This window comes from Danaus plexippus, chromosome 17 (assembly GCF_018135715.1).
Source record: "Danaus plexippus chromosome 17, MEX_DaPlex, whole genome shotgun sequence".
Lineage (NCBI taxonomy): Eukaryota > Metazoa > Arthropoda > Insecta > Lepidoptera > Nymphalidae > Danaus > Danaus plexippus.
The window spans coordinates 3,565,308-3,587,467 of NC_083548.1; the positions used below are offsets into that span (position 1 = coordinate 3,565,308).

At 28.5% G+C, this 22,160-nt stretch overlaps 2 protein-coding genes across 5 annotated transcripts in view; both read left to right on the forward strand.

Annotated features, from left to right (window-relative positions):
- The first annotated feature begins 2,714 nt into the window (after nt 1-2,714).
- LOC116771534 (uncharacterized) lies at nt 2,715-5,269 on the forward strand. Of its 4 annotated transcripts, none has more exons than XM_032663409.2 (8): nt 2,715-2,848; nt 2,934-3,186; nt 3,267-3,374; nt 3,447-3,916; nt 4,202-4,304; nt 4,522-4,617; nt 4,700-4,855; nt 4,935-5,269. In XM_032663409.2, exons 1-8 carry the CDS (start codon nt 2,814-2,816, stop codon nt 4,995-4,997), a joined length of 1,284 nt encoding a protein of 427 aa, XP_032519300.2. In that variant the 5' UTR covers nt 2,715-2,813; the 3' UTR covers nt 4,998-5,269. The 4 variants fall into 4 exon arrangements, 3 of the variants coding, with proteins under 3 accessions (XP_032519300.2, XP_061379296.1, XP_061379295.1); XM_061523312.1 differs by having other exon boundaries at nt 3,717-3,916; XM_061523311.1 differs by having other exon boundaries at nt 2,789-2,848; nt 3,017-3,186.
- Nucleotides 5,270-18,239: 12,970 nt separating this feature from the next.
- The window catches only part of LOC116771439 (monocarboxylate transporter 4-like), a 33,239-nt gene continuing 29,318 nt past the window's right edge, over nt 18,240-22,160 (forward strand). Inside the window, exon 1 of the mRNA XM_061523379.1 lies at nt 18,240-18,384. The gene's annotated coding sequence lies outside the window, so the exon portion shown is untranslated. The remainder of the gene's footprint in view (nt 18,385-22,160) is intronic.

A 22,160-nucleotide genomic window follows, 5' to 3' on the forward strand; every position in this document is an offset into this window, starting at 1 on the left:
AAAGTAAATAGAACTCGACTTCTATTTAAAGAATTAGGTAGATGTTGAAATCACTTTATATCAATGTGAAATTTTCGCTTGAAATACAATTGTTCTCGGTACAATAAATAAAAACTCCACTCATGCACTTTCAAGTGTAGGTTGTAAGTTATAGGAATTTGAAATATATTTTTAGGTAGCTTTCGTAGTTTTCTGGGACTTGTTTAAGGGTAGTGAGTGGTCTTAACTTGACTACTTACAATACATTAAATAAAAACAATATTTGTATCGGTTATATTGATGTGATTGGAAGCTTTATTAGTGTTAAAGGAAATCAATATTGTACGAAATATATATATATATATATATATTATAAAGACTTATACATGCAATAAACGTATTTGTAGCTCTTTTTTGAGACATCTTTTTTCCAAACGTAGCATAGACGAACACTAGTTCAAATCCTGATTTTTTTCAAATTGAGTTTAAATGATTAACCATAAGATTTTTTCTCTGATTGGCCTTTTCAGTATCAATCCACTTGTTAGTCAAAAGACCGGTGGAATGAATTCACTAAGTATCATTAACTTTGGTGATTCAACGCCGTATGTGAGTACGTTAAGTGGTTAGTCAGCTAATTTATTGGCTAATATACTAGTTGCGTCTAACCAACTCATAATAAATATTTTACAGTACAGGTTAAATTGTCAAAAAAAATTACATTCACTATACATATATAAACTTTAAGGTCTCAAAGTCCCACCAGCGGTTGATTTCGGGTTATTGAATGATGATACCTGTAATTTATGAGCACTTGTTTTAGTAAGGTCGAAGGTTTCGAAGAAATTATGTTTTAGATTTATTTGAATTTTCAACATCTCTTATCTAATATGTAATTTAAAATTGTGTCATATATCAGTCTTATATCAATGAATGCTGATCATACTATTGCTTTTTATCTTCCAATAATGGGTTTGAGATCTTTTTTTAACAATATTGGTCCCCATAATGAGATCTAAGATTTTCGCGAGTTTTATTCATTTAAATGAATAAAACACCTCGTCTGCCCGTGATCACGGTTGCTGCAAAGTAGCCGAAACTTCGGTGTTATGTAGTTTTTAAATAATAAAATCCGCGTAGTATATCCGAATAATACTAGTTTCATTTAAATATTGGTCCCGTTGAAATTACATTTCGATAAAATATAAAGCCATTTTTACCTATTTAAAAAGTGGGTTTTATAATTGAACGATGATTAGAACTGGATGCCCTTTACCTCTTCCCACCCTTTCCTGCCCTTTGCCTTTTCCTTTTCCTTTTCCTTTTCCTTTTCCTTTTCCTTTTCCTTTTCCTATCCTATCCTCTCAAGGTCGGCAACGCATCCGCAATATCCCTTATGTTGCAGGTGTCCATGGGCGATAGTGACTACCTTCCATCAAGTAGGTCGTCTGCTCGGTTGCCCCTTTGCTAGATTGTGTACGATTAAATCTCATATTTGAAAAACTTTGACGAAACCATTCATAACCAAAAAATGATATATCATTCCATACATTTAATGATGATATAATTTCTCACGATTTACGTATTATTTTATATGTGAGAGCGAGGGGATCCTCGTGGAACCTTGGCCAAGACCCTAGTCCTTTAAAAGGCTTTCGAGTCTGGGCGTTAAGTACCGATGACGATGGACAGGCTTCTTTTTTGAAGCAAAGATAGTCTTTACTCAAAATGATACTTGTTTCTTGCTAACAAATTCTTACAATGAATGTCAAGAATTGTATAGCAGAGATTCTACCACTGTGGCTCCTAAGAGCGACCAATGTAGAATAAGTTCAGCACGATTATGCTTGGACTTTTATATGGTAAATTCTGTATAACAATTGTGGGTACTTGGAAAAAACTAATCACCTGATGTATTAATAAAATTATTAACATCGGTGAAGTGGGTAATTTGAAAACAATTACAATGAACGAATACACGAAAAAGGAATATTTTCGATACAAGAAGGCTGTCGGTGCGACATATAAGAGACATGCGACAAAGAGAGATAGAAAAAATTAAAACTAGTACCAAAGCAATAAATAATAAAAAAAAATTAAAGTAAGTTAGGCTTTTTTATCGAGAACTTTCCATCAAGAATTAGACATGTTACGATTATTGTTGTTTAATAGTGTACAATTAAGTAAGCCCCTGCCAATATCAACTAAATTCCCATATAAATATGTAAGGTAAAAGAAAAGACGTCAAAATACGAGGAAAATTATATATGATTATAAAATAAATAGGTTATAGAATAAAAATTTCTAGGTGATAAGTTATGTTGTAGTTCAAAATAAGCCGAGTTTTTTTTTTCATACGGAAAACAAACTGTTGTACATTATAAAACTAGGATAGATCTCATGAATTTTTTTCTCTTTCAATTATATCGTGATAGTTATTTAATGATACATAGATACTATATACTAGATGTACCTATTATGTAGGTATTTATGTACCTTCAATAATGAATATTAACTTAATTGTCGTGGAGATTATGTGTTAGAATTTTATGAAGTTCATTTAGGGGAATTATCTGTAATCTTGAATTTAAAGACAAAAATATCTCCTATTTATTCTGTAAACAGAATTTATAAAGAAAAATTTAATAATAAACATATTTTTATAATTACCAACTTACTCTTGCACTAACATATATAAGTATAATTTAGGTTTATAAAACAGCGACTGCATTAGCATATTTTGTTGTTGTAAAGTTACTAGCCAGTATAATACTATAATAAGAGTTAAGTTAGAATTGTAGTCCAGTACTTTTGTTTCAATAAAATTGATAAGAATGGGTTTATTATTTGCCGACGCCAAAGATCTTGTGTAAGACATACATACATACATAGATTTTACTATTTAAATTTAATTTTTCTACATTTTATAAGCATCTTAATGTGTAATATTTTAGAGGAATCAAAAAGACGTCGGATATAAATTATATGCGTGTTTTAAAACTTGGACTAAAAGTTATATTTTGTTATCCGCATATAGAGGGGGAATTGCAGTCGAAATACGTCATACTAGGAAAAATCTGGGTAACGCTTCTTTCAATCGCGACCCTTTCTGGGCAAATTCTTTATTTATATCACAAAACGGGAAAGATAATTTTTCTTAAATTAGGACATACATATATAACAACAGCTATGAATAGTGTAGTTTCAGTAAGTTATTGAAACAATTGTATGTTTATTGTAAATGTTATTCAATGATAAGAAGATTTATTTCTGTGTTTATGTTTCAGTTCAGAATAATGCGTACATTTCTCAAGAGTTATAACGAAATAATGAATGACTTCATGATTAAAATACATATATTCAATCACAAGGATAGATCTGAATACGCGCTGAAAGTATGTCTAAAAAATTTTTTTTTTTACTTTTCATGGTCGCAGAAATTTTAAAAAGGTTTGAACACTTTTCAGATACAAATTATAATTCACAAAGCGTCCCATTTCGTTACAGTGTTTCTTAACAGTGGTATGATTTTTGCGATAATTACTTTCAATATAGCACCTTTGTATAATAACTATAGGTCGGGTGCTTTTAATGATTACAAAAATGGTAACGCGTCATTTGAACACTCAGTTTTCTTCTATATTCCTGAAGAGTACGAAAATAATATAATTATTTATACAGCGATTTTTATTTCGAATTGGTATGTGTCATTAATGTGTGCTATGCTATTTATACAGTTTGACTTGATATTGTGTCTCATGATAATAAATCTCTGGGGACGTTTCAAAATTCTTATTCATAGCTTAGAAACTTTTGGGGAGTCGTTTCATTTTGAAACATTTAATAATACAACACAAGAGGGGTTTACTGTCAACCAATCAACGGAAGTCAATAAAAAGCTTGAAGACATTATTACACATCATCAAGTTATAATTAAGTGAGTTATTAGTGTATAATGTGTTTAATATGTTTGTTATAAAATATTGAAATATTCTGGGAAAACTATGTTAAAATTTTAGTTTAGGTTATTTACATTTGTGGTCTCATTCTTATTGGTAACTAAACGCCAATAACTGTAACGTTATTTTAAGACTCTCATTTAATTTTAAAATTAAATGAAATGAGAAAAAAATAGATGCTGATATGATAAAACCTTAAGAAAGTCAAATATGGTGCCATCTTCTTTTATGTCCGTATAATATGCTCTCTATGGTCCATTCAGATTCACATCAAAGCTCTCTTCAACTTTTGGTCCGGTGTTATTACATTATTATATTTTCCACATAGTCACTCTGTGTATTTTACTCTTGGAATGTTCTAAGATGGTGAGTATCCACGAATTATTTTGTATCCACTCAAGAAAAAAACATTATACTCATTAAATATTATAGCACTGCCTATTTATTTGAATCAAAATCTTTGAAATGTTTATAATAAAAGAGCAGATAATGTCAACTTGACCCATTTTATTGCAGAACAAGCATAGTAAGTGAATTTTTAACTTAGTGTACAATATAATTTAACAGAATAAATTCTTTCTAGGACCCTGACGCCTTGACACGTTACGGGATCTTAACTTTTCTTGTTGTTGAACAGCTTATTCAAGTATCAGTAGCGTTTGAAATACTAGAAACTATGGTATGTAATTGTCAATAAACTTTATAGACTGCATTTTTATTGCTTTATTTTTGTCAAAACAATTGTTATTTTTATATTCTAGAGTTCTAAACTTGAAAAAGCTGTGTACTACCTACCGTGGGAATGTATGAATGTTTCTCAGAGGAGGGTGGTACTTATAATGTTGATGCAAGCCCAAAGAGGCGGGACTGTTAAAGCATTGGACATGGTGAATGTAGGAGTACAAACAATGGCTGCAGTGGGTTTAAAACATAACTATTAGAGTACAAATTTAACAGACACATGTTTTGTCGATGCTCACAGTATTCTTTTTGCAGATATTAAGGACATCGTTCTCTTACTTCATTATGCTACAAGCACTTGAAAAAGAGGAGTCATAAATGCTCGTATTAAGAATACAAATTCGTTCAGGATATTTATTTTATTATAACTTTCATCCACAACTTTAAGCGCACGGTTTACCTCTTCGATGTCACCTAAATATAACTTAAAGCAGCACGTTTTTTTCTTCTAATACTTGTAAGGATAATGAAACTAAATAGTTTAGTTTCTTATTATCCATATAGTTAGTAGTACATTAGGTAGTAATTAATTTAAATGTTTGCATATCTAATTACATGTAACAGGTAGGGAATAAAAAAAAACTGTATTTTTATTTTTATTGCTTCACAAAAAAAAAAAATGATTTTATTTACGAAAATTATAAAGATTGCATAGAATTTACAGTTTTAATATTCTACTAGGTCATAAACACTGAAAGTATCTTTAGTCGTCATACACTTACTATTTCTGATAATCATCTGCAAGTTACGAAACACATTGTTTTTTATATTAAAAATATAAACTCAATTATTCTTTTTACTTATTCAAACTGATTTATAGGAAAAACATTAATGTTTTGTAATTATTAGTTTTTATAACAAAGAAAGGTACCTTTCAACAGTAGCGATAGCGGTTTTTTGTTGTCAGAAAAAGTGATCCTTAATGCAGAGACGAAAATAAACACAGAGTACAGAAAAATACTTAAACGGCTTTTAATGGGAAAATGGTGAAGTGGTGGATAATTGTCGTTTAAAAATATTTTCATCTTCGACTACTGAGTTGAAACAATTAAATTATATTTTCATTCGTGAAACAAACATATGTAAACCAAGTAAAGTAAGTATGTCCTATGCTTGGATGCGATCCAGAAAGAAGTTCTAAATGTCTCGTTATTTGACTTTTGACTTTATTCAGAAAAAGAATATTGTTAGTTGAAATATATAAAAGTCATAAGTTGAAAAAAAATTAATTAACGTTTCTAAGCATTCTACCAGTTTTTGTGTTCTTTTACGGTAGTTTTTGTAAGCACGGTGTAAATATATAACCTATGTATGTATTTTTCTATTGGGACTGAAAAAGAATATGTCGTAAGCCCAAAAGTAGTAACATTTGTTCTATTAATGTGGTATTAGTGCTTACATATGATACATATTTCGTCATATTTTATTATTATAAAATACGATATTCAATATCAGCTACCAGAAGTGGGTAGATCGACAAAGTCATCATTTTAAAGTGATGTATCAGGCATTTTTGTTAAAAGAACAGGAAAAAAAAAAATTGAGCAATTCTAATGTTTCTATAATAATAAGTTCCGACTTGTATTATTTATATTTTATTCTGGGCCTTTGTCAGAACACTTAGCCTGTTATATAGTATCCAAAGTAAAAGGATATTTTATCTTATATCAAAAGGAACAAGAATGTGTACTTCTAAGGAATCTAAAGAAGGATAGAAAGTTTTTATTTTTCAAATTCAAAATGTGTTACCCTTGATAGGGATCCATATCGTAACGGGAGATATTTACTTTTAAAACCTTAAAAATAAATGAAAATCGACCATTTACTACGATAGACTTATCGCTTATCGTTATCTACAGATGTTAAACTTCAGAGGTTAAGTTAGCTAAGCTAAATATATTGGCCGTTGCAGCTGAAGGTTGCTTAGTAAGAATTAACAAGGAAAGTAGGGTAACCAAAACTTTATCATATTATGTACTTTACTATGGTCAGTTAATTTTGCAAGTAATTGACTCTTGGCGGTGGCACTTTTGAAATGTAACTCTTATTGTATTTTCTAGTTATTTCGTGATTATTATCGAAAAAATAAAGTAAGCTTTTTATCCACAATTTTCTATTATTTTAAGTTTTACAATAGTTTTTAGTACGATGTTTACAGAACATTCATATTGGGAACGCTATCCTAACCTTGTTTAAAAGATTATCTGCCTTATTCGTACTTACAATAAGCTTTCCAAAAAAAAATTATGTTTTTTCTTATGAATTTATAAAAAATGAGCATTATAAAATAATATTCATTCCAGAAAAAAGTCAGTTCGCTGGGTATAGAGGAAAAGCGCTCATTTTTTTAAGAGAATCCCTTATAATAAATATCTATCAAAATGATGGAAAAGTATCAAAAATCGCTTTGTATATCGTTACATATACGTATACCAAACAGATAAATAGGTTTGTAAATACCTATTACTTTATGTTCTAGTTATTGTACCTATATTAAGATTAGCACATAGTCCTCATTCTCGTTTGCCCACGTGAATGTTCTATAATTAGAAAACCATATCAATAATTCAATTTTTATTTAATAAAAGCATATTAATTGTGTATATCATACTGCGTTATATTGTTTTAAATCGGCTCATACTTGAAGAAACTAACTAAACTAGTTACAAGTACTCATTTGAAACCATTTGTATAAGTATAATATTCCATTTTTATTTCCCTAATACCTTACATTTTGTGTGTATACCTTACCTTACATTTTGTCATACAAATTATCATTCGAATACACATCTTTTCTTTACTAAAATAAATTAAGTAACAAAATTCTGCAGCACACATATCATGGATTAACAGACTAGAGTTGCTTTATTCTATACAGATTGTACGAGTAACTTTGTGTTTTAAGTTCATTTCTATATGAATTCGAGGAACAAGTCATTTAATAAACCCCAATGTAGAGCTTTGATTATGTTTGAAGTTTGTAATTTGGTAAATGGATTGTTTCTCGCTAGTATTAATAATCATATGTAAACAGATTTCGTACAAAATAGTTTTGCTTTGAATTGTCTGTACACAAGAGAACTTTCTTGATAGACGGTAATAGGGTTGGAATTTAGAACGTACTTCCTAATGATACTGCGTTATGACAAACATTTCTACGTACAATTTAACGACAGTCTCAGAAATTAGATAAGATAGACAAGATTTCCTAAATGAATAGACTTCTTAGTGAAAGTCTTATTTGCGTTGTAATTATAAACATCTTTATTGTTACATGTAAATAAAACTAATATTTTTCGGAGATACTACGCGTGCTTTATTTTTTGTAAAAAAATACATACTCCCGACGTTTCGGTTACTTTTCAGCAACCGTGATCACGGGCAGACGAGATGACCGTCTCGTCTCGATCTCGACAGTATTAGATCTCATTTATTGTTTCATGTTTAAACCTATCATATTCAATATTTAATTGAATTAACAAAATTTCAATTTTATTTTAAATTGGATCCTATTATGAAATAAATGACATAAACCTAATTTAATGATATTGTTGGATTGATTGTAGTTTAGTTTTATAGTTTTCGAAGACAATAAATCTTTTGTTATAATAAATAATTGCAGATAAATGTTTGCATAGAAATAGGCTTTAACCCGAAAATTTTCAGACTAATCTAACATAACGAGCATTTTTATAAATAATAGTTTTGGCTTCATATGCTTTGATTAGTAAGAAGATCGCCACTCGGGGACATTGGAACCTCTTAGGACTTAGAAGGATGTTAGTAACGATAATTTTCTTACTCTTGTATAAAATATTATTGTACAAAATCTTTAAAGTAGCGCAGAGAAACAAGTTTACTTCCATCTGGGTATTCCATTCCGTGGTAAAGTAAAGGAAACGTGAAGAAAATATAAAAAAGTGACTGATATCCAAAAAACAGTATTATTAAATTGTTTACTAAACAAGATATTTGAAATTATTAACAGGTACACAAATATATATGCGGCATTTAAATTTTTTCGTACATAAATCAAGTCAAATTAGTCAAATTTTATCATAGGTTTATGTATAGGTGTTAATATGAAAATATATTCGCAAATATGTATACTTGCAAGATATTTAATATGAAGTCCATCCTATTTTGACTAAACACTTATTATAAATAAATATTTTTCAACGAAATTGCATTTTAGCTTAAAAACCAGGAATGCCATAAAAAGGATCATGTTAGGAAAATGTATATGGTTCCTAATGAAAATTCTACTAAGGTAACATGCTTTTTTACTTTTACAAAGGAAGCGTAAGATCACGTATTACGTCGTGTATTACAATAATATTTAAAAAGGTTTTTGATTATTATTTTGAGAATCTTGCAGAGTACTACTCCAGTAAAAAAAAATAATTAAAAGCTTGGCTGTTTTTCTAATGTAAATAAGAGGTATAACATCAACGTTTTATTATTTATACACATCTTTATATTTATATAAGAAAACTCACATATGCACTATTACTTTTAAGGATTTTATAGAAAAATTTTTGAACACCTGAAACCATCTAGAATGAAGAGTGACGAGTATAAAATTATTTTTTTTTTAAAACATCAATGAATAAGGATTTAATTCTCTTCACTTTGTTTTTATTTTCAGTTATGTTAAAATGACAAAATATATATAGAAAGATAAGAATATATTTCTTTTCAATTGCATAAATTAATGGATATTTTTTTGTCTCAAAATTTTTACCAATCAATACATAAAATAGTCAAAGAAAGTTACTGCCAAATAATACCAATGAAAGATATTTAACGCCATAATATTAATTTATCATTATTTTGCAAATCTTACTTCTATTGTGTAAAAAAAATTTTCCTTATATTATCAAGTTTAAGTAAATTGCTCAGTGTAAGATAAATTAGAAAATAACAAATACGAACATTAATATTTTTGAGGCCCATATTAGGTTACATCAACATTTTATCTCGTGTGTATTTCTTAACTTATCAATGGTATTCATGGAATGCATGGAAAAGATTTACCTGAAACCTTCCGAAAAAATTATGCCGGTTAGTATCAGTAAAGGTTTTTTTTCCTGTTTCACAGAGATTAAAGCCTTTATACAAAATATGAAACGAATTTTTTTTTTAAGTGAAGTATGACAGAGTATTACAAAGTTTTGACTCCAAAGCAGAACTCTAAAAAATGCTTTAGTATCAATGATTGAATGGGGGTTCAAATATTTTTGGTCATAAAAATAAGAAAAAGTACTATTAATATCGTCTTATTTAATTTTTTTTCGGCGCATTTAACATAAATAACCCAAACCTAAACCTAACTTAACCGAATTTATCAAAACACTATATAATATTATGTTGTGTTCACTTAAGCGAATTTTTGTTTTAAATATTGTACAAATATTACATTGTTTGAATATGAAATACTGATATATATTACGCCAGCATTCCTCTCAAAGTATTTTTTTACTTTAAAGAATTCAATTCTCTAACTTTCTGTTGGCATGTTTGCAGAAGTTTATAACATGTGACCGATATGAGCTGAATGTTTAATAAGATATTTTTATAAGAAACATAAACTTGGTCACGATATACGTTTTCTTGTAACACGATATTTTACTGTAATATCTTTATACATCCAGACGTAATAAATTTTTTTTTATTAAAAATATTTATAGAATTTAAACCTTTATAAAATAGTAGGAATATTTAGAAATCCTCTCTATCTTTCATATATACCTCTTTTGTATGAGCCATATATTTTAAAGAATTTTAAATTCATTCTTAGTAATAATAAAAAAATATATCACTGATCGAGAATAAATTAAATAGGACAAATTAAAGTAAAGGTTTATAATGTTTAAAACATTTTGTTATTATCAATACTAGTTTTTTGATCTATAACAATCTTTAAGTTTGAGAGAGCAGAATGAAATAAATCTTACAATCTTTTTTAAAAAAATAACGTTAAACTTGTACATTCGGAAAATAAAATGTCCAAAGTTACTTGCAGTGAAAATATGAAATGGGTACACATGTCGTCTTCTTACTTATCTGGCATCTTCATTGCAATAAAACTTTTACACATATTTCATAAAATTAGAGTACTTTTTGAAGATATTAATAAAAATTTTGTTTGCATTCCATATTTCAATTTAGGTCGCTCCTTATAGTGTGACTGATATGATATGAGAATTTGAAATTTATGCAATATTTTGATATCTTGTTTAACATACACAACGAGCATGCAATTCTTTTTTATCATACCTACTATTATTTTCATGAGTTGAATTTGCATAAAGGGAGTATTTTAACATTATATAAAGACAGTAAAAATTGTGTCACCGCAACCTAACAAAAATCACATTTAAATCGATAGAAGAATAAGTGTTCGTTTTCCCTTTCAAGGACCGTGTATGTTTCAATATTGAATCCCTGTAAAGTGTACAAAAACAAGATTTAGGAGCAGATACGTATAAAACTTTTGAATACTTAGCCAACTTTCTCCATTTTGAAAGCTGTACATATATAATGTAAGTAATAATATGAGGTGCCTTTAGGAACGAATGATGACATTCACGTCGGAAAGCATGTTTGAACTTAGAAGTAAAAATGCAAAATATATATTATTTTTCGTTATAATAATAATACGAAATAATATAAATATAATCGACATATAAACGGTATTATAACGGTCACAGAAAGAAGGGAATTGATTATTTATACAAGTCTTTATCGTATGTTTAGTTTGTTTGATTCATAGAAAAATAATAACGCCTCTGAATTCTCTTTCTTGGGGTAAAATTTAAATAGGTCGAATCATATCACAAAGGGATTTTTTTGCATTCTATTTCTTTCACTACTTAATATTTCCTCCGTCTTTGAGACATACTTTTGAAGTTTTCTTTAATTTAAATATATTTTGTTTAAATTATACAAATTTTATAAATCATTTTTGTATTCTATTTCATAACGTCTGTGATAAAATTTAAACTTATGTATAGAGGAATAAAATATCGAGATAAAACCATGTTGGTACCGTGCGAAACGTAATTAATGGTAACGATGGAAAAGGGATTGATTGCGCTGTGGGAAATGAAAATTCCTCCATGGAGTCCAAAGTTGCAAGGGGACATTTAGGAGCATCGGCTCTAATATGACAGAAGTACTTTATCCTTATTTCCCTTATTTCCATTCCTTGACAAGGTTAACAACTATCTTTGCAGCAGCCACAATCTTCGACTCGTTATAAGGTCCTAAGTAAATGTTTTCTTAAATTATAATTCTAATAATAATCTAAAAATTATATCAAAAAGTAGATTTTTATGTGGATGAATAATTAAAAATTAAATTAAAGAATGACATTTAAACTCCTTGTTCATTAAAGGAAAATTCTCCTTTACTGATAACTATTTCTACATTTACTTATTACTAAAATAAATATACTCCTTTAATGTATCAAAGGCGTTAGAATACCACACATACATTTTAAAATCTATAAATTATTGAAACCTGACAATAAATCTGTGAAGCATATATAATAAAGCTATGGAATTTGAAATTATTTGTTTATCTTCCAACACCGATTTTACCTGGCGGCGTATTTTGATACGATTTTCACTGATAGAAAGGGAAATACAAATAGACTGACACAGGATATTACAGTTTGCATATCAGACAAGTCGGACGCGTGTTCTTCCTACCATATAATATTAATGTTTTGAAAGATGGATAGATGTTTGATGGCTGTTTGGTAAACTTTTACACAAAGATATTGTTTTTAAATTTTTGATATATGTAGTTGAAGGACTGTTATGTTAGAATTGAATACATCTTTAATGTTAAAAAAACATCACGTAGTAAGCATCAAACAATTTTTTTCCCAAAATATTAACTTATTATTACTTATTTCCATTTTTCGTTATTCGATAGGGTTAAATTAAAATTCTTACCACTGAGGACCAAAACTTTTTGAATTTAAATTTCGCAGGTGTAAAGTACACAATGAAAATAATTTAAGTGCTAATAAAGTTCCAAAAACTTGGTTAATGCCTTTGAAGTAATGTGAAAACAAATTTAAATATCTTAAAAGTTAAATTAATAGTCGTTAAATAATAGAACAATTCCGTGAGTACTATAAATAGGTTTACTTCTCGATGTACTTTGTAATAAAATAAATGAATATCTTACATTTTATTTACTGACATAAATTGTCAAAGTAAGTTTTACCTCGGCGCTTTTTGTTTCTAAATATTTTCTTTGTGTGATGCAATACTAACTTTAAAGAAAGGAACGTTATTTCAAGAAGTAAAAAGTAAAAGGATTGTCTTTATAATTAAATTATTGTAATTAAAAGTTAAACAACCTTGAATTACAATTACAATTTTTTTCACTATTATAAACTAATAGTGAGATAAATTGTCTGCTTGGTTCGTAGTCGCAAGGGAGTGGTCTCACTTTGAATAAAGGTCTATAAAGATATATCCCTATTTTCTAGACGGTTATTATAGAAAAAGAGCACATTGAATTTAATAAAGCAGTTATAAGCTCATTAGAAGAACTTGGCTTTACTTTTACTGAGCTAGTTTGAATGTCATACATGAATTAAGTCAAGATGCAAATGTTCTAAGGTGTTAACTAGCATAATAAACAAGTTCGTCTTGATAAGAAACGGTAAGAACGTCATGTTTCTTTGCAATCGTAAAAAATATTGGTACGTGATTCTTATCTTGTAGCGTAAATTCTAAAACAATTTATAAATAATAGAAAGATTTTTAATATTGGTTTTTACAAAATAGGCAAAATCTTTAACTTAATTTGCGTTTTGTTCTGTTTTGTATTAATAATCATATTATTCTTAGAATTTTCCTTTTACTTAACTATCCTACCTGTTAAAGTCAATGTTCAAAAGGTAGCCCCAAAAGATCGTAATACCATATTAAACCGAGGTTTTGTAAATATTTTTGAGACTTGTCCGCGGGGAAAAATAATAAGCATTTGAAAAAACTTGGAATTGTACTTGAAAGGCTGGCAGTTCCATTTTATGTTTGTAAACTGTCACTAAGTCACTAAGCCATTAAACGTACATAACGTTATTAATTGACGTGTTTCTTTAAAATAAACATAGGTATATACATACATATATACGAAATACGATATACTATGTACTATAAAAACAAACATTTGTTTTTATAGCTTTACTTTTAGTCAAGGTTTTTTTTACACGCTTAAGATAAACGCTAGTATACTAAATGTCTAAAACAATATAATTGATGCCTCAATTAAGAGAAACCTTTTCTCGTCATTTCTGAGTGGAGGTAAACTTTATCAAAAGCTATAAATTTTTAATATTTGTAACATTTCTGGGCCGGGATGTGTAAGTTGAAATTTTTTTAAAGTGAAGTTTCAACTTCTGTTTTATTTAATTCCCAGTTTTAATGGGTTTGAATGTGGCTGAAATTGTTTTTTATATGTCACTGTTTTAATACTAGAGCTACGAATTACTACTAGTGATATGTTATTTGTCTAACATAATATTTAGATTTATGTTATGAGTTTAAGTGTTCAAGACTCTGAATATTATTAATTATATTAATTTTTTTTCAAACATTAAAATATTTTTTTTAATAGTATATAATAGTTCCAACCCCCGATGTTAGTTTAAAATTTGTAGCACTATTTTTATACTTTTGCGCTAAGAAATATTTTTAGAACATTAAGCTCTTAAATTTTATGTTTTAAATATTATATTGAATATATTGGTATCAGTACCCTTTTCCTGAAGATTGCTGTGCCATTAAAATGATTGAAGTGGATACTAACATGAATCAAATGATTGATATGTTTAAAACTTTAAACCAATGAATATTTACTACACTAGTTGCAAAATTCTTGGACCCTCGTTCTAAAAATATCAAAAATATTATACGTACAGAAATTACATATATATTGGTGTGTGTTGTGTAAATCTTTTGCTCAACAAATATTAAACTAAGTTTTGTGAAATTTGCAGCTCGTACAGTTTGCGTGATTTCAGAATATAAAGTACTATAATGTAAACCTTATTTGGTTTTTTAAAAGACAGACTGTGTAACGATTAGCAGTTAGAGTAGCAAGCAACAGGTAAGTCAATAAAATACATCTGGTTGTTTGAATCCTTAACATGAACGGTTTAAATGTGATGCTGAAAAAAGTCATGATATTTGTGTATGAAACCATTTTTAAATGAAAGTGAGTTTTTAGGATACGTGTATTTTATAATTTTATTTCTACACGGTAACGACGTTTGGATTACTTTTTAGCAACCATGATCACGGGTTAAAGAGATGAAAAGTGATCGTGGTTGCTGAAAAGTAATCGAAACGGGAACACAGAGAAATAATTTTATTTTGTTTTTTACGGATACTACGCGTTCTTTATTATTTAAGAAAGTGTAGTGGTATTCGAAAAATATTAATTTCATTGAAATCTGTAAACGCGAACATCTTAGATACCTATAATTTTTTTGGTATTGAAGCCAGTTTAGAACATATAATAAATATTTTCCAATAAATTTGTTAAAATTAAGTGGATTGAAGGCAATTGGTCCTTGTGGCTCTTAGTCTCATAGTGGTTATTGAATGTCTATAGGGAAAATTAGATCCAATATTTAATAAAATAAAGCAAAAGCAAGAACAGTCATCAGTTCTTAAGACAGATAAAAAAAATACAAATACATGCACCCTTATAAATCACTAATACCACTATAATTCACTAAGGGAAATTTGATGAGTATGTAAATGTACTTCCAGCTTAATGATATGAGGTTGAGAAACCATCAATACTTAAGAACTTTACATGAAAGCTATTAATCACTAAAAGTATGGTATCATAATATTAAAATAAAATACGTGTTAATAATTTAGAGAACTTTGTTAACGAAGAAATTAGATGTAAATGATTGGTTAGTAAAATAATTAGTAAAATAAATTATGTCACTATAGCAACCAATTAACTTTTTATTATTTATAATAGTACTAAATAAATCATTTTCATGTTTAACTTTAATTACCGTAGGGGAATAAGCGCTTGGGGCCGCGCCGGTACAGATATGCATCATCATTACCGAAGCACTGATTCACGATACAAAAAGTAAATTACGTAATACTGTTATATCTATGTAATGGCACTTGCATTAATTAATATTACAAGATTTAAATACTATTTCATGAAATATTACAAGATTTAAATACTATTTCATGAAAATCACTCACTCGGCATTAAGTTCGGCTGAAATAGTAAAATATATTTTACTATCTCAATCTTTTTTAAGTTACTGGGTTGAAAATATTCTAGTTATATATATTCCTACAATGTATTCTTTGAAATGCACTTACTTTAGTTATTATTTTTTATATTAGAGACTAGAAGTGGAAAGGCTTTAGCTTTAAAAAATATGCGGATCTTATAAATTTTAATTTTTGTCTTGATTGAGTAAGAAACAGGCATTATGACAACCTCTATTTATCAATGTAAAAGCCATAAATGCTATCAAAATTAGTAATTAATTCTGGACAATAATTTAACTTTATCGCCGGCTGCGTCTGATGAATAACTTATATTGACCGGTATGGTGCCACAGCTTTCAGGCAATATTTAAGAAAATCTCTTAGTTCAATTGAAATATGAAATGAAGGGATAAATTAAGTGAACTATGTTCTGTTACTAAAAAGAACGTAATATACTTTATCGCTTCGCTTTGCAGTACTAGGAGTATTATTTTACCCTTCAAATAGCTATTCAATCCTCGCTTGAAGAATTTCTTGTTGTAGTCTTTTGGGAAAACCTCAGCAGGGAGTTTATTCTAAAGTGCCAACGTTTGTGGGAAGAAATTCCTTTGAAACCGTGCTGTACGTTGCCATGGGATAGCCAAGGTGTGATGATTGACTCGATTTCCTCTCGATGGCTAGTGATGTGATGATAAGAAGTGATTCCAGGCAGCATGTGAAAAAGGTATTCGGAGAATATCCCCTTTACGGGCGGTAGAACACCCAGGGAGGCAAGATTTCTCTTGAAACTTAACTGTTCTATATCGCATGTGAGCATGGGATCGTCAAAATTTTCATAGCTCGTTTTTGAATGAAATTAAAAATCCATTTTGGTATGAGGCTACGCGAAATGGCAGCAGTCTTACATAGGGGCCTCACTTGTGTTTATACAGCAATAATATGTGCCCCGTGGTGAACTGCCACCTTGCTCTGTTCAGAATACCAAGTTTCTTTGAGTCTTACTTTGCAAAGTTTGTGTTTTGTCTATTTCATTTTGATTGAACATTGCATACTAAGTAGTGACAAGTCTTAACTAAGTATGTTGGTAAACGACAGGGATATTGCCAATGTACGTGTAACCTCAACATAGAAATTAAACGTTGCTTACCGACCTAGTAGTAGATTTTTTATAGACATTCGGAAATTTTACTTATTGTTGAATTGGACAATATAAATTTCGTTAACATCCAATGTAGGAGTTATTCGTAAGGAATTAAAAAAATTTCACTTACTTCCTAGACGATGTTATACTTTATATGATGTTTACATTTTTATAGATTATTTCCATATGACTTTAGTTACTTTTTAAATACTGTTTCCCATAAATTTGGTCGTGAAATATTTATAAAGAACTGAATTATTGTAGTCGTAAAAAAGAAAATAATTTAATATCATAAATATTAAAAAAAAAAGTTTATAGAAGGGTATCTGTAATAAGCATAATTAGAACAAGTCACGGAGAACGACTTGATTTACGTTTTCAATTTTAGACCTATTTCACTGGTTCAACCAAAAAAGGTGATTACATTATGCTAAGTAAGGATAAATTGTTTCGGTGTTATAAAACAATATACATGTCCACTTATTAAAGTTTATCAAAATCATATACAAGATTAAAAGTTTTATATACATCTTTTAGTATCAGTTTCACTAATTCTAATAACTTTATAAATTTATCTTACATATCCTACCCAAGTATAAAGGAAAAACGAAACGCCATCAAACGTGGACTTAGAAAGAAATCGTCGTCATTATGAAGCTTAGAACATTTCTGCGTTTTATATTGTGAACTTTTCATATATGGGCATAATACAGTTGAGTGAAAAGAGTGCAGTAAAATGGCACGCGATAGAATAAAAAATGTTTTTACTTTCATGAAAATGACTCGTCGTTGAAATACCTTTTACATGTATACACAATTTTAAAACCTGCGGTCATATAAAACGTTCTAGCAGTCAAAAATACTCGTATGTGGAGACACGACTGTAAACGTGTACTTCATTTTAGACTGTGGTCATGCAAATTAAATTGTAACATTTGATGCTTTCCACGTATTTCTATTACACTGTTTTGAAAACATAAAAAAATGCCAGCGGGAAGTCCTTTTATGTTTTGATGTATTCATTCTGCTTATGAAAAAGTATTTCGAAAATAGACTTTATGCAGGGTTAAGTTAGGTCTGTGACAAGGACGTGGAAAGCGGGGAGGTTGCCCGGGGCTGGGTTAGTACCGCGTTAGACGCCATCGCGTCAACATTAAGAAACTGCTGTTCATTCTCATTTATGATATTTTTCTCGATTCATTTCGATATAACGATTAAATATTCTAAGAAAGTATTAAAGTGTTAATGCTAGTGTCAGTGTATTTTGTATTTTAACTATTTAATTGTAAGTATATATTTTTATTATACTTTGTAAACGTATATGAGCAAAGAAAAAAGATTTAATGTTTATATATATATTTTGCTATGCCATAAATGCCAATTATATTTTTTTTTTGGAAAAATTAGTTGATTTTAAGATTATTGTAGTCGTTTTGATTTTCATAGTTACTTAAGCGTTGAAGTCATAAAATGAATGAAGTAATAGTAATACTGATTATGTATTTAGTCATCAGGAATGCCACGTCCAGACTTATTAATTAAGCAGCAAGTTTGGTGGCTGGAGCCTATTGAATAATTTAATTAAAAAAGGCCTTTATCTGAATTATATACACAAAAATAAATTAAATGTTAAACTGACTTTACTTATATCAAAGAGAACTTGCTCAGCATTCTTTTTATTTTCATTCATAGCCATTGAATGAGACGATTTTGTTCTCTCACGAAAGAGAGCAATGATAAAAATTTAAGATATTTCTATACGCATAAAGGTAGTATAACTTAATTATGTTCGGAGTATTAAATGTAGAATTTTCATTTATGTCAAGAGTTATTTTGTGAGACGTCAAGTGCTACTAAAACATTTTAATTGGATGCTTTGTTATCGAGGAAGACCTTTTAATAAGGACTGAAAATTATTCGCTTATTAATTTAAATAATTTTTCTATTTTATGATCATATTAAATTTTTTGTTGATAAAATTAATTCAATGTTTAGGATATATATACAATCAAATAAAACAATAGTTGGTGTCAATGCGATAGTAAGAGTGTTATGATAAGGTGACAGTAAAAAAGGGTAATAAAATATTTCATTTGTTTATTATATAATAAACTTAATTTTATTATTCTTTTAATTTAAAGTCATTTTTTAGTTTTACTATTATCTTGCGATCTGCTTCAGTGAGGCTGGTAAATGGTATGTTGTATTCAATAGCCCCTATTTTACCGATTTCCAATATCAATAATGACAATTTAAAGTAAGAGGCATCTCTTGATCCTTATAAAAGATTATGTTATAAAATGGAAAAAAAATTACCTTTGTTTAAATTATTGAGAGAAATGAGTTATGACTTATATTGAGTGTTGTATGTTAAGTTAATTCTTTTAGATTGATAAATCTTTTGTTTTAGGTATAACTTCCCAGTTGTTATAAAATTTAATGTGCTTGTAATTTTCTTCAGTGTTTCGATTTTTTCGAAATAGCTTAGTAAAAACTTATTTTAGCATCGTATTTATGAGTTATTCATAATTTAAGTTGCATCGTGTTTAATTGTATTTGTTTTAATGTTAAGAATAAGGTTATATTGCCGTTATTCTTTGTTTTTAATACAACATTCTGTGTTACCAGTTCTTTTTTTAAAAGAACATTACTATTGTTAGTGACATGCTGATATTTCTTACTGAGCTGAGAAGTAACAATAGACAGCATACAGAACGCAAAGAAAACCGGGCCACGGACTAAATATGTATCACTAATGATAAAATCGCTCTTATTTCTCTTATAATGTGGTCATATACTTTAGTCTCATTGAATTATTTATGCCAGTTACAAAAGGCGGATACTTTGAACACTAAAAGAAATTTAATTTACTAAATATTCTGCATATTATATATTAAATAAGAACTCACGAAATTATGAGGTTAAGTTAGTTACTATTAAAGTAGGTCGTCTTAACAACTAACTAAAGAAAATATATTTAGCGACTAGAATACATGCAATTTTGTAAATATTTTTGCTGCTTTATACGATTATTAAATACTGAAATTAAAATTAAAATCGGGTTATAACTAAGTTGATGTTAGTTGGTGTATTTTTTGTGAATAATTTAAATGTCTATTAATGAAGTTTTATAAGGAGGCATCCCTTTTTTCTGAACTGCCTTATCTTTTTCTTTTCCTCCCTGTTTATCTTTTCGAATAGTAAATTAACGCCCTGAGGTGTGTTTGCCTCAACCTAAACGGTTTAATGAATTATTTCTTTCTTAATCACAAAACAGCTCTATGGTTGAACTATTAACTTTGTAGCTATTAATTTAATAAACATGCTGTAAATATAACTTTTCTGTACTCGTTCTAGCATACCTTATTTTTATTACCAGTAACCTTATTAATTCGATAAAATAGACATAAAAATACTACGGATTTAAAAACACATGTTTGGACTATAAAATAAGTATATTTCTAATGTAATGTAAAAAAAATATATCATTTAAATATATCATAAAGTAACTTTTATAACATAACCATTTTATGTAATGCTATCTATGTGGGATGATATATATAAGTATATATTTTGAAATAACAAATGAATCAGAAAATACGCGAACACGCACTTTGTTCTATATATAATTTTAGGTCTATAGATTATATAAATAAATCGTGCTACTTTATAAATACAGTCGAAGTCCGTTGATATCAGTTTTGCTATAATTTTATAGCACAAACACATTTAGACACCAATATTTTCTTCTATATTAGCCCTCGTACTAGTTTAGTAAATGAATTTCGTTTAATGTATTAAGCAAGGTTAATGGAACTGTTTATTCCCTGGATTTTTTTCATTTTCATTATAGGAATGGTAAAAAAGTGGTCTATGATTAAGAGACGCTATGAAAAAAAACGAGAAAACTTTAGTAAAAAATTGTAATAATTTAAATTCAAGAGACTAAACGGTGCCAAGTTATTCATTAAATAAACCACTGGTATGTACATAATGAGCCGCCGGCTTTAAAAGTTAAAATGGGAGCTAAACAAGGAATTTCGCGCAAAAATAGGGTTGATACTTCGTTTATATTTTGATAAAAATTGTCTTTACTTTTTTATTTCACATTTTTTTCTGTCCCTAGGGTGTAAAGTACACATATAATATAATTTAATGTTACGTTTTTTTTCTGATCGAAGCGAAGTTCGAATGATAAAGGTTTAATTTCTTTAAAATAATCCTTATGTTTCTTAACAGTAGTGGGCTGTAAAGTGGAGAAATATGTAGAAGATGGCTTTTATGGGTTTCAAAGTGTCACTTCGGGTCGTAGAAAACTAAAGAAACACGAACTTTTTTTGCTTTAGTGCAAAATTTACTGCTTAAAAATATGCTGGAAATGTTATGAAAAAAGTTGACAGCCCTTGATAGTTTAAGTAACTAATTTTGAAAGTTAAAACGTAGACCAAAATATGAGTAAAGCATTTTAAAAGAACATTTTGCGAAAAGGCTATTTGATATTGCACTTTTGAAATAAATAAAAGTTTTATTTATTTTACAGGCGTTTTGATTTTGAAATCCATACGCAAATTAAATTTAAATTCTAGTACACTTATTATAAGATTCAACTACTACATTCGGAAAAATAAGACATAAATGTGTATATATTATTGTATGAAAAAATGCTAAACACAACTTTGTTTCGCTCATAATTCCTTTCAAACAAAACAGAATCTCGAAGTGTCGGAACACAGAGGTGACGTGAAATTGTAAAATTATACGAGCTGAAGAATAAATCATTTTCACCCCCGGGGATAAAATAAATCCCAGTTCACATTACTTACAATCATTTTGTTTTAATAATGACTAATAAGAAAAGGAAATACAATTGATGAAAGTATTTTTTTTTGCTATTTAATATGTAATTAGTGTAGTGGATAATTAAATTGATTACAAACAGTTTTGCCTATTTTCTTTAACCGATAAAAGATATGCAAAAAGTGGTGAAAGATTACAGAGTAAATATATTTCCATGATTGAGAGTTCTGTAAACACCGTCGAAACCAGTTTATTTATAAATGA

Bases quoted from the DNA above. Each gene is read 5' to 3' on its own strand.
- LOC116771534 (XM_032663409.2), top strand. From the start codon at position 2,814: ATGGGTTTATTATTTGCCGACGCCAAAGATCTTGT. The intron at 2,849-2,933 runs GTAAGACATACA...GTAATATTTTAG, and splicing joins GCCGACGCCAAAGATCTTGT to AGGAATCAAAAAGACGTCGG. The intron at 4,305-4,521 runs GTGAGTATCCAC...AATTCTTTCTAG, and splicing joins TCTTGGAATGTTCTAAGATG to GACCCTGACGCCTTGACACG.